The following is a 21,721-nucleotide window of genomic DNA, read 5'->3' as shown; positions in this document are numbered from 1 at the left end:
TTCGACAATTCTATCACTAGATGATTTTCAGATTTAGAACGACGTTCATACAAAAATACATCAACAGTTTTAATGTCTCTTCCCTCCCAAAAATCCTACGTGTGCTTCTTTTTGGTACAGAAAGGGCAAAAAATACAAGAAGGCCTTCAAAACTTGTATTTCAAGTAAAGCTCTCTTATTTGGGAAAAATGGACAGAACAAGATCATCAAACAGTCTCTCTACGTTGTTCAAAATTATACAAAGATGAATGTAAAGACAGTATGCTGTCTAAATCCCTCTCAGGTGCTGCATGCAACCACCTGTCACTACTCGACCTTCGTCTCTGTAAGTTGCTTATGGAATTTGAAGAAGCCCATGAATGTGATCCAGTCTGAGAGTGCACCTCAAGAAATTTCCCCCTTAAAGAGCTTATTTCCTTCACTTTCCCATGAGTTTTCCCCAGAGTCTTCAACCTACCCTTCTGGCTGGTCACAGGACGGAAACTGACTGAACAAACTGTTTTCATATTACTGGAGCGATCAATGCTCGGAAGAGGACCTGACTCTAGTTTCGATCTTCCCATGTTCCAGAACGAAAATGATTGTTGCAGCTTGGATGGAACCTGATAAACCAACCGAGAGAGAAAAACATTCATGAACTTGTTTGTCTTAAATTCAAACTAGTCAAGCAAACAAGTTTCTCCCATAAACATTGAAATGAAGTAGAGTTAAAATGACCAAAATAGCACAAATGTATTGTTGCTCCCAGACAAGGTGGTGCAACCACATTAGCAAATACACCATCATTAGCTGTAATTACCGCTAGTCCCAAGGGAGCTCGGTGTAGTTATCCCATATTCTTATCACACTTTATCTGATTATTCAAAACTATGAGAAATATTTACAAGAGTATGGTTGCCAGATTTTTCAATACTTGGGTAGTTCTAATATTCAAGAATGAACTCATTGAAATATATATCTGGGTGGTATCTGAGAAGAGATAATATCAGTTAACTTGTTAAATTGTTCTATCAAAGAATAATAAAATGAAGCATAAAACTGTCTTATAAATCCATTACTTAATGATGTCCAAAAGGAGAAAATTTATAATTTTATTTTGTATGATGAGCAACGCAGCTCCCTGACTATTCAGTGGAAACAGGGTATACATAAAAGAGCATATAATTAGAATACAAGACTCAGTCATATATAAATACTTGCATTAAATAAATTTCGGAATAACTCACAGTGGAGATAAGGCTACTACGAGCAAATGCAAGTGACAATGTAGAAAATGGAGATTTCCCAGGTTTTCCTTTCGGCTGATCTGTTGTCTGTCCCTGGTCAACAGACCCGAAACTTGACTGTGCACTATTATCCTCGTCTTCATCATCATCATCATCTTCCTCTTCCACCTCTGCAGGAGCTTCCTCTTCCACCTTTGCAGGAGCTTCTTCACCTTGTTTGGGTACAGAAGCCATATCATAGTCACCATCTTCTTCATCATCATCATCCACCAAACCCATCTCTGCCTTCTTTTCCTCTTCTTTCTCTCTTATGCGCAATAACCTTTCCATTTCCTCAACAGCCTCTTCTAGTCCAATTTCAGCTTCCAGCAGTTCAAGATCTTCCTCAAGTTCTTTCTTTTCCTCTTCCTTGATTTTTTTCTGCTCTTCAATCCATTTATCCAGCTTATCAAGCCATGGCTTGCAAGCATTTTCAATTGCAAGTAAAATACGCAACAATATACTCTCCTTTTTTTTATCCGTTTCATGTCCAAAAAACTCATCATAGCCAAGGGGCAGGAATACAGCCTTTTCAGGATCAACATCCTCACCCTCTTTCAAGGGTGGCTGCCAAAATAAACGTATGCCGTAATGCTCATCCTCAATATAATTGATAATATGTCCAGTTGGTGTATGAAGGATCAAAGGATCCTCAGTATATATAAGCTTTGAAGGATCTTCAGGATCAGGCTCTGGTTCCTTATTAATAAGGACAAATTCAGGAAGCTCGCTATTCTCCTCTGACCAAGCATTTGAAGGAAGAATCAATTAAGAACTTTTGTACTTGTTCATATAGAAAAGCAGGAAGAACAAATACCTTTTGACCACCAGTGCTCAAGTTCAGCTGGCATGGGTAACCTCAGAGGAGCTCTATAGAAAGAGTTCAACCACATTTCTCTTTCTTCATCTACTTCCTTCACGTATACTTTCCAGTAATCAGGGACCTGAGATAGAATCATATGCATGTTTCAACTTCCTTGCATAAGACGACAATAAGCAATATATTAGGATAAAACATTGCCAATAAGCCTCACTTCATAAAACTGATTAATGAAGCCAGGTGCCATCCACACATCGTCTTCTTCATAAAAGTAAGGATGCTGTGGATCAGTATAAGGGCCTCTCTCTTCTCTAACCACTGCAAAAACAAAATGTTAAACGATGTGTAACAAATAATGATAAACAAAATAAAATCAGCACCACGCCAGTCAGGAAAAGAGGGGGGAAACACTTCCATTCCAAAATAACACATACTTACTAGATGAGACATTTGTCTAGAGGCAAAAAGGAGAATCAAATGACATACATATTTGCAGTGTGAAGTTACACTTGGTCACGATCTTTATATCATGATGCAGAAGGCACAAATTTTGAAACAAAAAACACTTGCAATAAGTGTTCCTTTCCTAAATCTTAATTGGTATTAAAACATAAAATTGTTTACTAAGCTGAAATAATTTTAGAAAAATAAATTGCCCACTTTTTTCAGCTTCTAGGGAGTTATGAAAAATAAACAATGGTTTTCTAATAATAAAATATCAGCCAAACATATGCTAAATGGTGATAAGATGTAAAAAGAAGAAAGAATAGAACATGAAATTTAATGACTAAATCAATAGCACATGCACTAATAAATGGATCTACCAACCAAAGAAATGGCAAAACCCAAAATCAGAGACACTCCACAACCGGTCCCACCACTTAAACAAATGCATATAAGGTTTTCCAATATTTTCAAAAAGGTCAAACAATAACATACTTCCATCTGGTTTGTTAATAAACATGCGAGCCTTTGCGGCAGCAACTTCTGCTATAGCAGCATGCATCTGAAATTCACATAATATCAGAAAGATCAAGATATTGACACAGGTCTTCATTATTAGTTTTTCATTATACAGAGAAGAAAAAGTTACGAAAAAATACCCCTGAAATTTCTTCATCACATCCCTCAAACTCGTTCACATATTCTCCAAAATAAAATCTACCCTGCATGCACACAAATTATGTAACCGGAAAGAAAATAGGTCTACTCATAAGCGTGTTGGAAAAAAAAATGACATCATCCCTTATGTTGAGATACCCTGCAATTCCCCCAATTAATTAAGTGGCAAAAATCAACCGAATAATGTAGATAATACACCATAAACACAAAATTGAAGTATGTTGGATAAAAATAACGGTCTCAATAAGCATAAGGAATGTAGGACACTCCAGGAAACTAAAGCAAAACATGTTATTTGTGGAATTAGTTTCCAACTACAGAGTCCAGATTTCTCTGTCTAGTTCAGTAAAAATTGGCAAGAGGTTGACCATAGTTAATAAGTTGAAACATAAATTTTGTATAATCCATTCACCCACATGTAGGACACGCTCATTGACTTCAAATACACCACATCCATGCATCCTGCCATGCTTCCACTGACCAGCATAACGATATCGACCTTTCTCCCTGGACACAAAATATAAAATCTCTTTTGGTACTTGTAATAATAATGTTCTCGGAGAGATATAAAGAGACAATGCAAGTAATTTCTAGAGAGAAGGATTGCAAAGTGGCACTTATCTTAAAGATTATAAAGTGATTCAAAGTCAAAAGACTAAATAGAAATAGACAATTAAACTTACGGCTTGCTTCCAAATTGCTTTATCCATTCTTCATTCTCATAATACGGGATTTCATACTCCCCATCTGCAAGATCATACATATCTTCAACATCCTTCTCAAGCCATTCTCTGTCTTCTGGGGACATATAATCCCTAGCTATAATCCTTCCTTCAGCTCGCATCTTTGCTTCAAGCCTGAGGGCATGGATAAAAGCAGCCCAAGTTTGTTCTCAAGAAAATGAATGTATATTCAAACTGTGCCACAATCTGAGACTTCATTAAGATGTAACAGGGAAATTCAAAGAAAGATACATACTTGGACCCAGGAGCAGGCTCTATGACAGGTATATCAAGTTCAAGTACACCATGACCCTCTACATCATTTTGAAACCATTCACCTTCATACCTATGAAAAGATAATACATTGCAGGACCTTAAAAAATAGTTGTACGAAAACGGACATGTCAAGAAATGAAGAGCTAATTTGTCTGATGGGAAAATGGGTATGCTGGCCCTAACTGAAATACTTAGCTAACAGGGAGTCATAGACTGCAATAGAACCCTAAAAACATGGTCATCAGACCCAGTTAGCCAGAAGAGTGAAAATTGAATTCCTCAATTTGAGGTTGGCAATAGAAATTTGTTGAACTTAGAGTGTCTTTGCTTACAAAATACCAAAAAATTGGTCATTGTCACCTCCCACAAATTTCCAAGGCAAATCTGTTAATGCTTCAAGCCATTGAATGGGTTTTTCACAAAGAAGCATGACAGACAGCATATGCCTACAAATTTAACAAAAGGGTACCAGCCAACCCCACCATTTTTTCAAGTCAGCTTTTCTGTGTTGACGTTAACTGGGAATTTTACATTGTGGCTATGGATTCGTCTCTATCCTTGTTGTGAGAAATTACATAATAATGCAGCTGATGTGGCTGCAATTGCCATTAGTAACCCCAACAATCTTGACACTGTGGCTGAAATTCTAGCCACAAACCAATATTAAAACCGTTATACCTTTGTCTCATCAGACCAACGGCACAACAAAAAGCTAGACAAAATTCTCCCCTCTTTCAAATCACATTGCTTGAATCCACACACACACACAAACACATATATAATGTTAGTTTACCACCGGCATTATCATCACCTAGTGTGTTAGTTTTACTTAATTATAGTTTTCTACAACGAGAATCCATAACTCACGACATTCGAGTTCAACGGAACTCAATGAAAAAACAAACACACCATTAGAAGAAACACCTCAACGGAGTAAAGACAAACCTGATCAATCTATCGTCCGAAATATAAACTCCTTTCCCATGAGCATAGTCATCCCAAACGGTCCCTTCATAGCTGAAAAAGAAACGCATAATCTATCCAACAGCAACAAACATACATGTAGCACATTAAAGTGAACATAAAAAAAAATCATGTAAGTGTTACAGTATAGAACGATACACATACGTGCTACCATCTTCGAAAACGCAGCTAACCCATTTGAGGAACTCCTCAATCCTATCCAACTCTTCGATAGTATCCTTGGGAGTGGCAATGTCATAGTGGTTATCGGGAATTGGGGGGTAATGTTTGCGGAAAGGAAGATAGAACGGCGCAATGGGAGGGTCTTCTCCCTCCGCAAGCTGTTCGTTAACGTAGTTGTACTCTTCCTCAGTGGCCCAAGCAGGGTCCCACCCTGTGCCGCCAATTTCAGGGACCGCATCCGCCCAAAGCTCGCGAAGGTCCTGCTCGGTCCAGTTCTCGGGGTCCTCGGGGAAGTCGAAAGGGTTTTCCTCCCCCGCAATCAAGGGGTCCAGCTCCTCATGCAGCTCCTTCACCGCCGGGCTCTCCAGCGCTCGGCTGAAGTCTTGGAGGTTGGCCTCTGGGTTGTTGCGCTTGTCGTCCTCCGGCACTTCGTCGTCCTCGTCGTCACGGAACTCGAAGGCACGGCGGAAGGCCTCATCCTCCGCCTCGTCGTAGGAGTAGTCGGATTCGTAGTCGGAGTCGGAATCGGAGTCGGAGGAGGCGGCGTCTTGGGGCTCATTGGCCGAAGGAGAGCCTTGCGGTTGGTCTTCGTCATTGGCCATTTGGGAAGGGAACGGTTAGAGAGTACTGCGAAAGGATAAGGTGAGTTACTGAGTGAGTGAAGGAGATAACACATTTACATTACATGAATCCTACCAGCAGCTACCTATCGTTACAAACGACGATAGAGGCAAACAAAAGAGAAAGAGGGTTCTTACCATACGACACCCTTCTCTGTCGTTTCACTATTTCATCTCATTTTAGACATATAATCGGTTGAAGTCAATTCTATAAACTCAATCTGATATGAAGGCATGGTTTTACTTTCATTATTTTATTATGGATAATGTTCTAATTTACTATTTAATAGCTTCTACTTAATTTAAAAATGAAATAACTTAAATTAAGTTCTTTTCAGTATACTTCCCGCCCGAATTGGATTTTATATTTTTTATAATTTTTCTTAGATTTAAAAAAATAAGTTAAAACCACCCATCAAGTTTCTTTTCGGAAACACAAAAGTAAAATTTATCCCTCTTGGTTTTCTTACTGGGCCACTATATGGTTCTTACAGTTCTAAAGTCTATGCCCATGTTTTCTTCCTGCACCCCCATAACATTAGTGGAATGTATTTATTGTCTTTTATTAAAAAAATATTCAAAATCCTAATTTCTCACTTCTCATCTCCCTTATGCATCCACTTCCTTCACCCCCTTCTCACACTTTACACACCTCCATTTCTCCATTCTTTCCATGGCCTAACAAAACAATCCAACATTTTGCAACTTCTTCATTACCATGTCTCCAGTTTGCAAGACCACTTAATGCTCTATATATGCTAAAAGTACTTCCATTATTATAAAATGAAGTGTGTCATAGAATATGTATTGTTGTGAAATCTCAATGTCACCTTCCAACATATTTAAAGCATAAGCTCGTTGTTAGCCTCAAATTTATATTTCACATTTTATAATATGTAATTTAAACTACATATTATACCATCTCAAATATAAATTTACATGTGAATTATATAATCCAACATATAATTTATATTTTAGATTTTTTTTTCAATTTTATAATATAGAATGTATAATTTAAAATATAAATTTGCATCAGATCATTTGTATTTCAAATTGTTTTCTAAATTTACATTACAAATTCTACAATCTAAAATATAAATTTGTATTATGAGTTATATGATTTGGAATGTAATTTACATTTTAGATTTTCTTCTAAATTTATATTACAAATTATACAATATAAAGTTAAGTTACAAATTATACAATTTAAAATATAATTTTTATTATGTATTGTCTCCTAAATTTTGTATTATAGATTGTAAAATCTATAATATAATTTTATTTATGTAATTTATTTAGAATATTTTCAAATTAGACAATCTGAAGTATATTTTTCTTTTAATTTCAGTATCTTCACGATATTTTAAGAAGTTAATGATTATAATTTATATTCTATGATTTTTATTTTTTGTTTTGATACATGAGGTCCTACTTTTAGGAATTTGGTTCAAAGTAATTCTATCTTTTAAAAAGTTCAGACTCTATATTTCGTTCAAAAATGTTCAATCCGGTTCTTTTCGCTCACACCGTTAAAAATATAACGGTGCAAATAACATGTCATCATCACGATCTCCAAATATACTAATTTCTCAATGTATTAAACCTTTAATTTTTTCATTGTCTTTCCAAATATGCTAGTATATGTAGCGCCTGTCTGTAGCATCATTTTAAACGCATATTTATGTTTATATTTTCATGTCAAACCAACAAAAACTGAAAAAACAAAAGTACCTAGTAAAATATTTATTTGATATTTTTTTATAATAATAACGATACATAATTCATATTCATATTGATTATCAATATACTGTAATTAAACATGCCCCTGTCTAAACCCAAATATATATATATATATATATATATATATATATATATATATATATATATATATATATATATATTATACTAGTAAAATAAAACATACTACTTATATAGACCCAAAAACAGTAAACAAAAATTAAACTAGCAAAGTAAAAGTATACCAAGAACTTGAAAACGTGTGATGGAATGTTACATATAAAGTTTTTAAATATAAAATTTGTATATCTTGAAATAATAATAACAATAATTGTGTAAATTAAAAGATACATACTAATAAATAATGGGAAATTAAATACTTCGATGAGAAAATGTTTGATATGCATATCTCATCACACCAATCTAATCTGTATTCAAAATATTATACTAAATATATAAATTTTATTTTATAATTAAATTAGACCTAATAAACTCACTTTTTTTAAAATCGATAATATTATAGATCTCATCTTAACTAAACATACAATCAAAACTACATACAAATAAAAGTAAATGCCTGATCGTAGAAGTGGTTGCAGTTGGACAAAGTGACAATAACTATTACCATATGCACATAACATGTATGATAAAAGTAATAAGCTTTTTGTTATCTTTATGTGCTGCAGTTACGCTATATCAAACAGATATACCTCAATACCACAGTTCAACAAGACTTTTGCAAAGCCACTAGTGTTGTAGTGAAAGCAACAAACAATAGGTGAAATCCTAGCTTAATACAATCTATAAGCTAAATTATGAAGAAGATATACAAAAAGTAAGATTATGATTTCAAGGCTTATGGTGTTGGGTGTAGATGTAGTCCAGGTGAGCTTCTAAAGTCATTCTTCTCTGCACACATTCTTCATCTCCATCTCTGCAGTCCTCCACCCCCAACAGCTGCTGTAGAAAAAATCGTAAGATATAAAGTTCAAATCACTCCAGGGAGGAGAAAACAAACAATGAAACATGTTCCAAAGAAGTTCATTTTGGTATTTTTGTTTTAATATTGTACTGATAAGCATTCACATTAAAAGAGATTAGCATAAGTTTGTATAGTCTGATAGAAGAAAACTACCAAAAGCATCTAATAAACATGTAAAGTTTTGATCTTATGTCTCCTACCTTCAAAGATTCACCTCCTTCCAACTCCATAGCAAAGTCCTCCTTCCCAGAAACCTCATTCAGTTTTGATCTGTTCCACCCTAAAGAAACCAAGTTCTATTCAGTGAAAAAAACACATTCCACAGAGGGATCATTGATCATTGAGACTCAACAACAACAGCAACAAAACAACAGCTTAACTGGTTACCTTGTTCAGTAGATAGTGGCCGAGCATATGAAGAAACTAAGAAGAAAAGGAAAAACAAGAGAGCTCCAAGGTGCAGCAGATTAAGCTTCATGTTTGAGGTGTTGAATGAGAGAGAGAGAGAAAGAAAAGGGTGTTGGGAGATGCAAAGTATAAAGAGGAGAGATAGTTGGGTGGTGTTGGCTCCAACAAGCATCAGAAAAAATAGATATAAATACATATACATGCAAGCAAAGTGGTCAATGTTTGTTACTCACGTGAAGGTTCTTAAAAGAAAGCAGTTCCATTACAATTCCAATACCTGATGAACTGGGCCCAGTCACCATCATATTATTATATTATACTACTCTCCATGCCAATGTGATCAGACCAGACCAAACTACTATTTCTATATGATGTATGTGGAAGTGCTTTAGTCATTGTCTGCCATAGTAGTGGTCCAACCACAGTCCAAAAAGCATTCATAAAACACCCATGTAGTTGTGCTTTGACAGTGCTAACAAGTCAACGTTTAGGACACACTGACAGCTGTTGTCCAACCTCATCTCTTACCACTGCCATTCAACACCTGGCACACTTTACCCTCCTTTTCTAACAAACTGATTATTCATTCATGTTTAAATAGTAAATATTGAGAAAGTATAAGAATAAGTTTTATATCTGATAAAAATTAGAAAGTAATGTATTATATAAAGACGAAGACTCCTTGATCTATTGTTTTTAATAGAGAATGGTCCTTAATCTCTTGTTGTTTCTTATTTTATTGGTGTTGTATCTCTTATGAAACCTCTTTCTCCATAAACCTAGTAAATAATCCTTCGATTAATTCACACATTTTAGACTATGTTCTTATCCTCTTTGGCAGTATTAATGTCGAATGTTTTCTATGTATCTTTTCATCAACTACTCTTGTATGCTTGCTTTTTATGAAGCTTGAATGTATCTGTCATATTTTTTATATTGATAGTGGTTCATCAATAGCTGTGTGCCTATAAAATATGGTAGATTCGGTCTCTCACCAAGTGCACCTGTGTTATGGGAAATTGTGAAGCTGATTGTTACTCCACTTTGGAATTCTGAGTTAGAGGGTCTTATTTATGATTTGTCCTTTGCATGTAATTAATTCATAGCTAGATTGAGGCAAAGATTGTGCTTCTCTTTTGGAGGATTTGCATCTTGCTGTCTCTTCCTACAAACATAAAGAAATTAAAGGAAAAGGCGCTGTCGGATTGGGATTCGGCACCAACATATTTGTTTAATTGTGTGAAGAAACTAGTTTAGAGAATTGAGTTGGATTATTCAAAAGGTCATTAGCATCCATGATTGGGATCACGACATGATGTCTCTTTCTTCTTTCTATTGTGCCATGTTGAACAAAGTCCTATCAGAAAAAGAATGTCCAAAACCATGAAAAACAAATTAAGGTGGGTGGATCAGATTCCAGCATCTTTTAAGGACAAGAAAAACATTGGTCAAGAAAAACAAATGCAGTATTTCACAACCATTTGGAAGATTAATTATGTTTTGGCATTTATTATTTTCCTTTATTTATAGTTTTTTCATTTTGTCTATAAAAGACAAATATAAAAAAAAAATTAATTGTTTTAAGATTTGATTTCTAAACAACATAATACTATTGAACGTGGTAGGAACACGTATAATTAAAAATACAATAATACAAGTGTGAGATTTGTTGAAAGTCTCGTATCAATTAAAGATAAGGTAAATTTATAGTATATAAGTAAGTATAAACCTCACTTTACAAGTCAATTTTGTGAAGTTGAGTTAGACTTAAAATTCACTTTTTTATCTAGTATCAAAGTTATGTTAGAGTTTATTCTAATGATATTTGTTGTTTGTTAGACATGTTTATTTTTTATCGGACCATCCATCTCATTCTAAAATCTACTTTTTAATAAGATTAAATTTCAAGTTAAATAGTTGAACAGAAAAACAAATGTATAAATTCATCAGTATAAAGTTTGAAAGTTTGAAAGTTTGAAGGTGTAGATGGTACGAATTTTTATGAAATATTTTATTTTTTCAACTCTATTCCTTTTTCTATCTATTGGAGTGAGTTGTATATATATGTATGATTTTCACTTTGGGAAATGGGAATGCATGCCTCAAACAGTTTATAGTTGGTAATGATTTGATTTTTGCTACTGGTAATTACATGTATATATAGTACCACAAATGGACAACTCATGTTGACTCACCAGTCTGCAATTTTCCAGGATGTCATGTGGCATGTCATGCCTCATGCTTGCAAGAAGACACACCAAACTTTGTCCACTTCTCCGCAAGATTAATTCACGCTAGATCCTTCTAAAATGATTCCTTTTATTTCAATATAAAAAAAGAAATTATTGTGATTTTATGAATTTGAGTTTGATATATATTGTCTAAGGTGGGAGAAGACTATCATTTGCTCTGTTACCAGTAATAATAATTTTTTCATAGAAAAGGGTATAGAGATTTTTTTGCTACCTTTTTTCATCATGGCATGTGCATCACAGGATGTGAGATATTTGCGGTAAAATGTTTGTTTCCAAGTAGTGAACTCAAACCTGGTAAAACTAAAATGAGACTTGTAGGATTCTGATTCTTGCAGTAACTGCAGGATTCTGCATTCAAGCTTCAAATTCAAATTTTCTTTTATCAGAAAATGGACGGTGTGAAACAGTTTTATACTGTTTATATATATATATATATATATATATATATATATATCTTCTGGCTAATCATTAGTTTTTGCTGTAAAATGTTCTTGTTTGATTTTGGTACTTATTCTTATAAAACTATATATAATATCTTATATGAATAAAGTTTTCCATTAAATAAAGAAAGTAAAATACTGTGTAGAAACATATTTATAAATTTATTATTTTAAATTTTTTGTTTAAAAATAATGTAAATTCTTAATTTGGATTAGATTTATATTTTATTGATATTGGTACTATATAGTATGCGTAAATCTCTTAAAAAGACTCTTAGATATTAAAGTAGAAGGTTTTTCTTGGTAACCAATTCGGACAAATACAATATAATTTTAATAAATAAAGGTAAAAAGTAAAATATTTTAATTTTCGAATGGTTATATTTTGAAAGACCTATCAATAACATTAGAATCGAAGGCTCGTATCCTGAGATAAACTACAATACAAGTGAGAGTGGCAAGCGAGATGTTCATATTTAACTGAAGATATATTAATATAAAAAGTTTTGAGTTAAAGGTATAATAAATTTTTATATTTCTTTAATAGTGTATCTCTCGTACATATTCTCATAAAAACCATGAATATCAATTATCATTATATATATGCTAAAAGTATGTAAAAAGAAAGCTTGGTATGGAAAGAATAGTTTTGGCAATGGTGGTAGTGATAGTGTTTACACGTATAGGATATATAAGCCTTTTTGGCGTAGATCAAATTGATAATCCATGATATAAAGTATAGAGGCCAATTATATTGTGGATAAAAATAATAATGTATGAAAGAGAAAGAAAGTGGATATTATATATTAAATGATAACTATACTTTCACAATATTTTTTTAATAACATTTTAACATTATTTACGTGTTATTTTGTGATGGTTCATTCTTGATATTTAGATTATTATTATTGATGATAAAGTAATTTTGAACCAATTACAGAATGACACGTAGATAATATTAAAATATTATAAAAAAATGTTATCTAAGTATCATCATCCATGTTTAAAAAAAACTCTTAAGTGGTCGAAACCTGATAACCAACCCCAAGGAATCTCGTAAATCATGGCTTCAGTGAAAATCTAAACGGAAAAAAAATGGAAGAGAATAATTAGGTAGGCAACAGTGTGAGGTGTGAAAAATGAAGGGTGGGTCAACTTAAAGTATGTGGGGGCATCATGATAAAGTAGTCATTTTAGTTTACAATAAGACCCAACATTTCATATCAAATCAATTTGATAGCTTTTAGAAAAGCCCCTGAGACACTATGTGCTTTTGCAAGTTGATAATGTTAGCTTTGATTTTTAATTGTTGACAAGAGAAGAACATGAGTTTGTTTTTGCCTTTTTAGGGCTTAAAAGGTATCTTCAGGACTCTATAAGGATGCATCATAAAAGCAATACCAAAGTCACTTGAGTAGTGCCCATAACACTCTTTTCCCTTTATCCTTCAAACTTTGTGTGCATTTTTTCATGACTTCTACTCTCCCTTTTCACACAACTTGTCCCCAACACCCTGCCACTAAATTATGAAAATGGGTAGGGATGCAACCCCTCACATTAAATTATTTATCTCGTTTATATATATATATATATATATATATATATATATATATATATATATATATATATATATATATATAACACAAGATTCACCTAGACAATTTAACATAATAAAGAACCAACACAATCAAATTCAGTAAATCAAATACATCATATACTCAATCATACAAAACAACACTTCAATATATCTATAAATGTAATTAGTTTTTCTTACTAGAGAAATAAAAGAACTTACTCTAAGAAACCTCAAAACCCTTTAAGCTTACATGATGTTCTATTTATACCTATGAACAACACAAATACGAAGACTTATATAGAAGACTAAAAAGACGCATGAAGGTGAAAAAAGACTCACATGTAACATATAAAAAAAATAGAAACTCAATTTACTTAAATGGATAAAGTTAAGGGTTCAAATTGAAGAGTTCGTCGCAATAATCACTATTACAATCTCAGTTCTTCAATCAGACGATCAAGGAAATAACTCTTACGGTGTGTTCGTTTGTGTAGATGACATTGTTCACGCTAATACACGAAGGAAGAATTGCAAGATTTTGCGCGTTCGTTTGGCATGATTTGAAGGTGAATGAAAGCAAAGATTTGAGGGAAGAGTGAGATTTGATCCTCCTACTTTGCTTGGATTTACACTAATTTAGGATGAAATGTCTAAATAACCCTCATATTTATTTCACAAAATTTAAGTTCTAAGGCATGGAAGTGGCAGGTGGAATTGGAGACAAAGTATTCGATTCTAACTCCACTGTACAAAACATAATGTGAGTGTATTTGATTCCACTACCTGCATATTCGATTCTAACAAAGTTTTTGCATATAATGGTTTATTCTATTTCAAAATCCATATTTGTTCCAAGAATGTGTGTATTCGGTTCTATGTTCACCTAAAAAATATAATTCATGCTATCAAATAACCAAAAGAATTAATAATAATAATAATAATAATAATATTTTTTCTTTTCATGTTAAAAATTATTTTTTATTTTTTCTCTCAGTATAATAATTTTTATAATTATATATAATATTAACAATTTTCATTTTATATTACTTACAATAAAAAAACTCTAAAAAGGATATTTCTAGATAAATTATGTGTTTTAAAATAATGACACTCTTTCCTAACAAAACTATTTATATTAAAAGTTTTTAAATTTTAAAATAATTTAATCTTACTATTTTTAAATGAATATTACTTCTAAAATATTATTGTTTAAATCTTTAAACTAAATAAAAGAAATCCAAATTAAAATTTTATTGTGAATAACTTGTCAAAAAATGACATTATGCATGGATGCCAGAATTTTTATATTTACTGAAGAGGATAATAAGAAAAAGATCCACAAAAACACAAATTTTGTCTCAATATCATAAAAGCTAAAGATAAACACCTAAATAACATCATAACAAACCACAAATGTTCATTGTTATAGATTTTCTCCATTTTTGAATAGTTTTTGAGTGATAAATAAGTATTCAAAATCCATAAACACATAGAAGGAGAACTTTGCGAAAAAAAAATGAAAAAAAAGTCACAAAAATAGGGTAGAGAGCGAAAAGTATCCTACATGCATAAAGAAAAGAGAAAGTATATATAGAGGGAAGAGAAAGTAAAGAGTGAGTATAAGGTTTAAAGTCTTGCATTTAAAAAGTATGCAACCATGCTTGTGCATTTGAAGAGAAAACAAATGCGCTTCATTTTTCCTTTTTGAGTTAATTTTTCTTTACTCTTTGCTCTAATTAAATAAAAAAAATCTGATTGTAAATTATAATACGTGTTAAAAATTGTGTTTTGTGTTCTTTCTATTTATATTATTTATAGATAAGAATTGTAGTATTTCAAGCATCTACGTACTTGGTTGCATTAATTCAAAAACCAATTTTAATCCCTGGATTTTTTTTATAATTATAATAAAGAAAAAAAAAATGAGCTCTAAAAGGACTATACTTTTTATGTTTTTAGAAAACAAAGAAGAAAAAACCTGTTACTAACTTAAAAAGTTGGAGACCATAATTAAAATTTGTTGAAAGAAGGTTTAAAATTGAAAACACCACTAATCCAAGTTAATGTAGTATTTCTTGTAAGAGTAAATTTGTTATTCCAACAAATTATGCAAAAGGGTCATTGGAATTCCTAATTTAAATATAAATATTCAACTTACTAAAAGTACATTATCTTTATTGGTGCGCTAGATTAAGGTTCAAATTCCACTCGTGGGTTTCTTTTGCTTTTTAATATATTTAATTATACCAAATTTGATTCAAAATTATTATTTTTGTTTTTTCTACTTTTATTATTAATATTTTTATTTTTTAAAATATTCGAGAAATTTATTTTTTAAAATATTGTATTTTATTTAAAATTTAATAATTTTTTAATTTAATTTAATATTTTGATATAATTTAATATATTGAAATATATTAAATCAAATGTTATATTAATATTTTGTATATTAAATATTAAATTATAAAAAATCAAATTATTATTAAAATATTAAAGTATATTAAATAATATTAAACTTTTAATTAAATTAAATAATTATAAATATTTAAATATAAAAAATTAGAAAAATATATTTGGATATTTGATTGACTATTTTTTAAAAAAAATTGTTTTTATTTAAATTTTAATAATTATTTAATTTAATTTAATATTTTGATATCATTTAATATATTTAAATATATTAAATCAATTAAATCCATATATTTTAAAATTTGTTAAAGAAGTGCAGTGTTAAATAGTACTTTAATAAGAATGAGAAAAAATTAAAAAAATATGTTTTCTAATTAAAAGTTGTTTTTTTCAAAAAAGTTAGAGTTGTAAGATGAAATTCCTTAAACTGTTTAAAATTTTTTGACCAAATTCTTTTTAAATTTCTACAAATTAAATATATTTTTAATGAGGGACAAAATTGATATTTTCTTAAAAGTTGAGTTAGAGATAAAAGGATTAGAGGTGGAGGATGAAACATACCATTTGATTAGCAGCCCAAAGAGAATGGTCAGCCTTGGCTTGGTCTGAAATCTTATAATATATAAATTTCTACTGTTCTCTTATATTAAGTTGTTTTGTTATTTCGATATTAAATATTTTATTTAAACTTTCAACATCATCTGTTGAGATGGCCGAGTTGGTCTAAGGCACCAGATTAAGGTTCTGGTCCGAAAGGGCGTGGGTTCAAATCCCACTCTCAACATTAAATTATTTCCTTTTTTGTGCACCTCAATATATTATATAAAAGTTAAATTATATTACTTATTTTATTAGTTTATAATTATTTTTAAAATTTAGTATAATTTTTTATGAGTTTATAACAATAATATAATTTAGTTTTATAACGTAATTTAGATTAAAAAAAAAAAAGCTTACCGTGCTCATCGGACATGCATATCCGATTATATATTTATCGGATGTCTGAAATTTTAAATATCAAATGTCATTCATTATATATATCTTTTATTATTTTATAACAAGGAGGGTTTACAAAATATGTATATGGTCATAGTGTATGGTAGATTATCTGAGCCGATCGACTAATAACCCAAACGACTATTGAAGATAAGCAGTTTACGGACGTCTCTAAACGATCGTCTATTTATTAAGAGGAACGATCGTTTAGAGATATCCTATGTGGCTCGTCACCGCCCTTGACATCAACCATCATAAGCGATCATTGTCTAACGATCATCTAATGATTGAACTAAAGGGCGATCGGTCAATTTTAGTCAAAATTGACATCTTAATCCTAAGAAGTTAAGAAGCAAGCGGTTGGATGTATCCGGTTCACGGAGTCAACTGACCCATTATCAAGTACGACTTAACGGTTGTATTTTCCAGAAAGTCAGATTCTCAACCAACCGGATTTTAAGGTGAATGGTTTATTTTCATTACTAGGATAAATATGAAAAGAAAGAGGAAGAAAGGTACGTTTTTCCTCTAGAGAGAGAAATTAAGAAAGAGAATATTGATTTTCTTCTTCGTTTTGAACTGATAAAGGTTGGATCCATCCTTTTTCTGACTTGAGCGTCGGAGTGTCTTTGCAGGTACCCAACTCATTTTCTCCCAAAAAGCTTTACAAAGAAAGGAGACGCGACAGTAACAGTACCACTGGACGGAGCGGAGACGATTCATTACGCTCGTATCTAGGCCTCAACTATTCTAGTGAAACATTTTAAATATCAAATATCATTCATTATATATATCTTTTATTATTTTATAACAAGGAGGGTTTACAAAAATATGTATATGGTCATAGTATTCAACCAGAGAAGGAAGTGCAGGATGCGATGCTGAGGAAATAAATAATGTAAAGAATTGAATAAATGATCACAATACTAACATTACTGTGCCACATATTTTGGGTTTAGAAGAGGAGGATCAGGATTTTTAGGACTAGTGAGGAAAGAAGATGATATTAAATAAAGTATTTATGATTCAGTGGTTGAGAGAGAACAACAAACCCAGAATTCGGATTCTGATCTAAATGAAGGACAATAAACACAAACAGAAGTACGAGGTTGTGTGTTTCTGTGTGCTGCTGGACAGATTCAAATGAAAGGCAGATGGAGAGGGTGGTCTGTGTTTTGGGAGAAATGAAATGCGAGAGGAAGGCAGAGAAGAGAAATGAGAGAGAAATATAAGTTTGGGAATAACATCTATGCACTAACAGCGTGAAAATCTTTGATCACTTAAACCTTCTTAATTATGGATAACTTAGACATTTTGAAGAATTTTGGAGATGTAGGATGAAACACTAGGAGTTTGTAGACGAAACACTCAGTACCATTTTGATTAGCAGCCCAAAGAGAATGAGTCAGGCTTCATCTGAAATCTTATAATATATACATTTTTACTGTTCTTTTATATCAGGAAGTTTTGAAATTTAAATAATTTTAAATTTTATTTATCATCTGTTGAGATGGCCGAGTTGGTCTAAGGCGCCAGATTATGTATAATATTTTTTGTCCATCATTATGGGCTACATTTGTTTTTGTCGCGGTTTGGGTCATAAAATATTATGGGCCTGTTCTGGACTATCATTTGAAATCGGCCCAAAGAGAATGCTTCAGCATAAGTTTGGTCTGAGATCTGAATATTGTCAATCCCGGTGTGTTTATTTTCATTACTCGTATTATTATATATAAATTTCTATATCACTCTTATTTCAGTTGTTTTTAATCTAAATTACTCACTTTTAGAACCAAACTATAAAAAAGGGTTCTAAATTATTTTCTCATACAAAAATAAGAATATACACTTATAAATGGTAATTGACATTTTTCTTTCTGAAACTTTTCGGCCACCATAACAATTTTTATTTTTTATATTAATAAATGTATTTTGCATGGACGATAGAATTTTGAGTCCCAAATAGATAATTTTTTATTATCAAAAGAGTATTTATATTTATCTCATCTAAAAAATAAATAAAATTTCAAACTTAAATCCTAAAGTATATGAGACAATCTATTTAATTTTTTTTCAAGTTTTCTCCATTATTATTATAAGTATACATAAAAGAAAACATCAACCATGAAATTGTTGTTTGGATGAACATTCGTGAAATTGTTCTGTAGGTGAGATTATTTTTGTTTAATATTTTTATTTTGATGAAAAGATTACTGCAAATGTTAGTTAAATAAGCTAAGATAAAACAAAAATGTTACCTAAACAATCATCAAAGACATCTTGATAAAATAAAGTTTAAGTACAATAAAAATAAATTCTCACCAATGAATCTAATTGGCTATGCAAAAAGCTTTCTTCCAAAAACTAGAAGTTTCCAATAAATTACGTGTAACTTCCAAATAGACTAGTTATTGTCTCTTGAATACTACTTTTCTATCTTCTTTGAAATTTCTTTTCAACCACCACAATTTCGTTTTATTTGATGCATAATTAATTCAAGAAACTGTGTTTTAAAATTAAATGTGTATAACAAAAAAGAAAATACTAACAAAAATATAAAAGTATTTTTTCTTTTTTCATTTGTATCAATAATACTAATCTATTTTCAAGAGGAAAATAAAAATCTTTAACTCACAACCAATCATCTTTGACAAATACACACACTTCGTTTCTTATTTCAAGTCAATGTCAATTGTTATGGTTGTGGAACGTGCAATTTGCTACTATAATATATGTGTGCACTTTTGCCACTTTTACCCTTCCTTTATTGCCTTTTGAAGAAAAAAATGGTGGATTTTAATGTAATTTAAAGCCTCGTATTCTCTTTTTTTCAAAAGTGTGGAGAAAATATCTTCCTCAAAGCAACAAGTTTTCTTTTTCTTTTCTCACACTGATCTTTGAAATATTTGTGGAAAATTTTGTTAGGTTTTCCTATTTCCGTAACGAAGGCTGGGATATAGAACTCTTACCTTTTTATCCAGTAGATTTGGACTACAATGTTACTAAGTCTAAACTTGTTTTGGGAGTTTTAGATAGGAATGATAAAATGAGTTAAAATTGGTAAGTCAGTGCTGAGTTTAAAAAAGTTGAAAATTTTGGTATAGTGTAAAAATAAATTTAATTTACTAAAAAATTATTCACCTACATTCAATTCGCAGTAAATCAGGTTTGTCTACGGACTTAAATATAAATTTTAAATATTAAATTATATTAAAAAAAACCTTAAACTTAAATATTCTCGCTAGTTTGATTTGATGCAATATAGAGTGTGCTTCTTTGCATGCTTCTTTGATCGTGTTCCTTCACTAACAAATTTCGGAAGTAGACCGTACTCATTTGCTAGCAAATCGTGCTCTTCGAATAGAGAGTGTGCTCCTTCACAAGCTCCTCCATCCGTGCTCTTCTTTTTTTATTGTTATTTCCATAACAACGACAGTTTAATTAAGTGAACTAACTCACATTTAACCCATGATAGACCGATTGAAATTCCAACTTTTGAAATTAAATAATAAATTAATCGAGTTTAATTGACTTACTAAGAGATTAACCTATAATAAACAAAACAAAATGGAGATTAGATGATCCATTTTCACAACTCTAATTTTAAATTTGTATTATTGAAAATATAAGATAGGTAATATTTGTTTAATACTTTAAAAAGATGTTTTTTAGTAAATAATTATATATTTTAATTCATACTCCTGAAGAAAAAAAGTTTATTAGATTGTGTTTAGTCAAAAAATTGAAAAATTTAAACCAAACTTGTAAAATTTTGACGCTTTTATTTCAATTTAAACTCAAACAAGATCAAGTATTTTGCATAAATACGTAGGAAATAAAATATCAATATCATGTCATAACATTCAATCTAATTACTTAAATATATTCTTATACTCAAGTGAATATATATATATATATATATATATATATATATATATATATATATATATATATATATATATATATATATATATATATATATATATATGTGTGTGTATGGGTTAGAACACCCTAAATATTTTTCAGTTTTTCCTTTATTGTTGATAAAAGAAAAAAAAACAAATAAAGAAATTATAAAAAATGTTCTTAATATATTTTGATGCACAAAATGATGAATTCAATTTGTTTAAATTGAAATATGTACCATAGGATACCCAACGGTCAACCAGTAACAACCACTGAAGGTTACTGTAATGACGTTCGACCACACAGCTTGGTCGATCACTTGATAACCAACCGTAATAGCTTACGACCACGTGACGCTCTCGACCATTTGAGGCTCGACAGCCGCATAAGCGATGTCGCGACATGAGACATACGTCCGACACGTCATCCACCTAGGTCGACACGAATGATGATCGACATACAGAGGCTCGACAGACAACCGCATAAGCGATGTTGCGACATGAGACATACGTCCGACGCGTCATCCACTTAGGTCGACACGAATGATGATCGACATACAGAATGTGACACCGTGATCTAGCAGTTAAGCAGTTACACACCTTGACTGAATAACGCCGCGAATCACGACCATATATCGTGGAAATAATTGACTCAGTGACAGCGCACAATTCGACGGTTACAACTTCCACTTCAGTAACTGACCGGATTTTCAGGTAAACGGTTTATTATGTTAATTTAAATATACGAAGCACACCAGAAAAAAGGTACGTTTTTCCCCTAAGAGAAAATTGATTGAGATTTCTCATATTTCGAACAACACCCCTGTTGACTTGAGCGTCGGAGTGCCTTTGCAGGTACCCAGCCCACTTTGCTTACGAAGATCCGAGAAGAGAAAGAGAAATATAACACAGTGAAACCAGCACCAGAGAGAAAGGGAGCAAGGTTGTTAGGTTCGTATCTTGGTCTCTACATCCCTACTGAAACATTTTGGCGCCCACCGTGGGGCCCGAGATTACTATCCCAACAACGACCACCGGAACA

At 31.5% G+C, this 21,721-nt stretch overlaps 2 protein-coding genes and 1 non-coding gene across 4 annotated transcripts; 1 reads left to right on the top strand and 2 right to left on the bottom strand.

Annotated features, from left to right (window-relative positions):
- On the bottom strand, positions 1 to 6,055 carry EMB1211 (MORN (Membrane Occupation and Recognition Nexus) repeat-containing protein). The gene is made up of 11 exons (XM_047312034.2): positions 5,334 to 6,055; positions 5,151 to 5,222; positions 4,186 to 4,275; positions 3,891 to 4,064; positions 3,624 to 3,714; positions 3,189 to 3,251; positions 3,025 to 3,091; positions 2,300 to 2,403; positions 2,083 to 2,209; positions 1,227 to 2,005; positions 1 to 602 (listed from the first exon to the last, which is right to left on the bottom strand). The coding sequence occupies exons 1-11, from the start codon at positions 5,951 to 5,953 to the stop codon at positions 207 to 209; spliced, it is 2,583 nt and encodes an 860-aa protein (XP_047167990.1). The 5' UTR covers positions 5,954 to 6,055; the 3' UTR covers positions 1 to 206.
- Positions 6,056 to 8,307: 2,252 nt separating this feature from the next.
- On the bottom strand, positions 8,308 to 9,282 carry LOC124836831 (phytosulfokines 5-like). 2 transcript variants are annotated; one of them, XM_047312070.2, is made up of 3 exons: positions 9,078 to 9,282; positions 8,891 to 8,970; positions 8,308 to 8,665 (listed from the first exon to the last, which is right to left on the bottom strand). In XM_047312070.2, exons 1-3 carry the CDS (start codon positions 9,268 to 9,270, stop codon positions 8,558 to 8,560), a joined length of 381 nt encoding a protein of 126 aa, XP_047168026.1. In that variant the 5' UTR covers positions 9,271 to 9,282; the 3' UTR covers positions 8,308 to 8,557. The 2 variants fall into 2 exon arrangements, with proteins under 2 accessions (XP_047168026.1, XP_047168025.1); XM_047312069.2 differs by having other exon boundaries at positions 8,308 to 8,668; positions 9,078 to 9,279.
- A 7,199-nt stretch (positions 9,283 to 16,481) lies between these two features.
- TRNAL-AAG (transfer RNA leucine (anticodon AAG)) lies at positions 16,482 to 16,562 on the top strand. Its single transcript has one exon. It is a non-coding gene; the product is annotated as a tRNA-Leu (tRNA).
- Positions 16,563 to 21,721: the final 5,159 nt, after the last annotated feature.

This window comes from Vigna umbellata, chromosome 6, assembly GCF_029865625.1.
Source record: "Vigna umbellata cultivar VRB3 chromosome 6, Vumbellata_1.0, whole genome shotgun sequence".
NCBI classification, from domain to species: Eukaryota; Viridiplantae; Streptophyta; class Magnoliopsida; order Fabales; family Fabaceae; genus Vigna; species Vigna umbellata.
The sequence above is the reverse complement of the archived record's forward strand: the minus strand, read 5'-3'. Positions and strand labels throughout refer to the sequence as shown.

Coding starts and splice junctions, on each gene's coding strand:
- EMB1211 (XM_047312034.2), bottom strand. CDS start 5,953: ATGGCCAATGACGAAGACCAACCGCAAGGCTCTCCTTCGGCCAATGAG. Junction 5,223..5,333: donor GTTTTCGAAGATGGTAGCAC/GTATGTGTATCG, acceptor TTTCTTTTTCAG/CTATGAAGGGACCGTTTGGG. Junction 2,210..2,299: donor TCATTAATCAGTTTTATGAA/GTGAGGCTTATT, acceptor ATTCTATCTCAG/GTCCCTGATTACTGGAAAGT.
- LOC124836831 (XM_047312069.2), bottom strand. CDS start 9,270: ATGCTTGTTGGAGCCAACACCACCCAACTATCTCTCCTCTTTATACTT. Junction 8,971..9,077: donor GCCACTATCTACTGAACAAG/GTAACCAGTTAA, acceptor TGGTTTCTTTAG/GGTGGAACAGATCAAAACTG. Junction 8,669..8,890: donor AAGGAGGTGAATCTTTGAAG/GTAGGAGACATA, acceptor TTTTTTCTACAG/CAGCTGTTGGGGGTGGAGGA.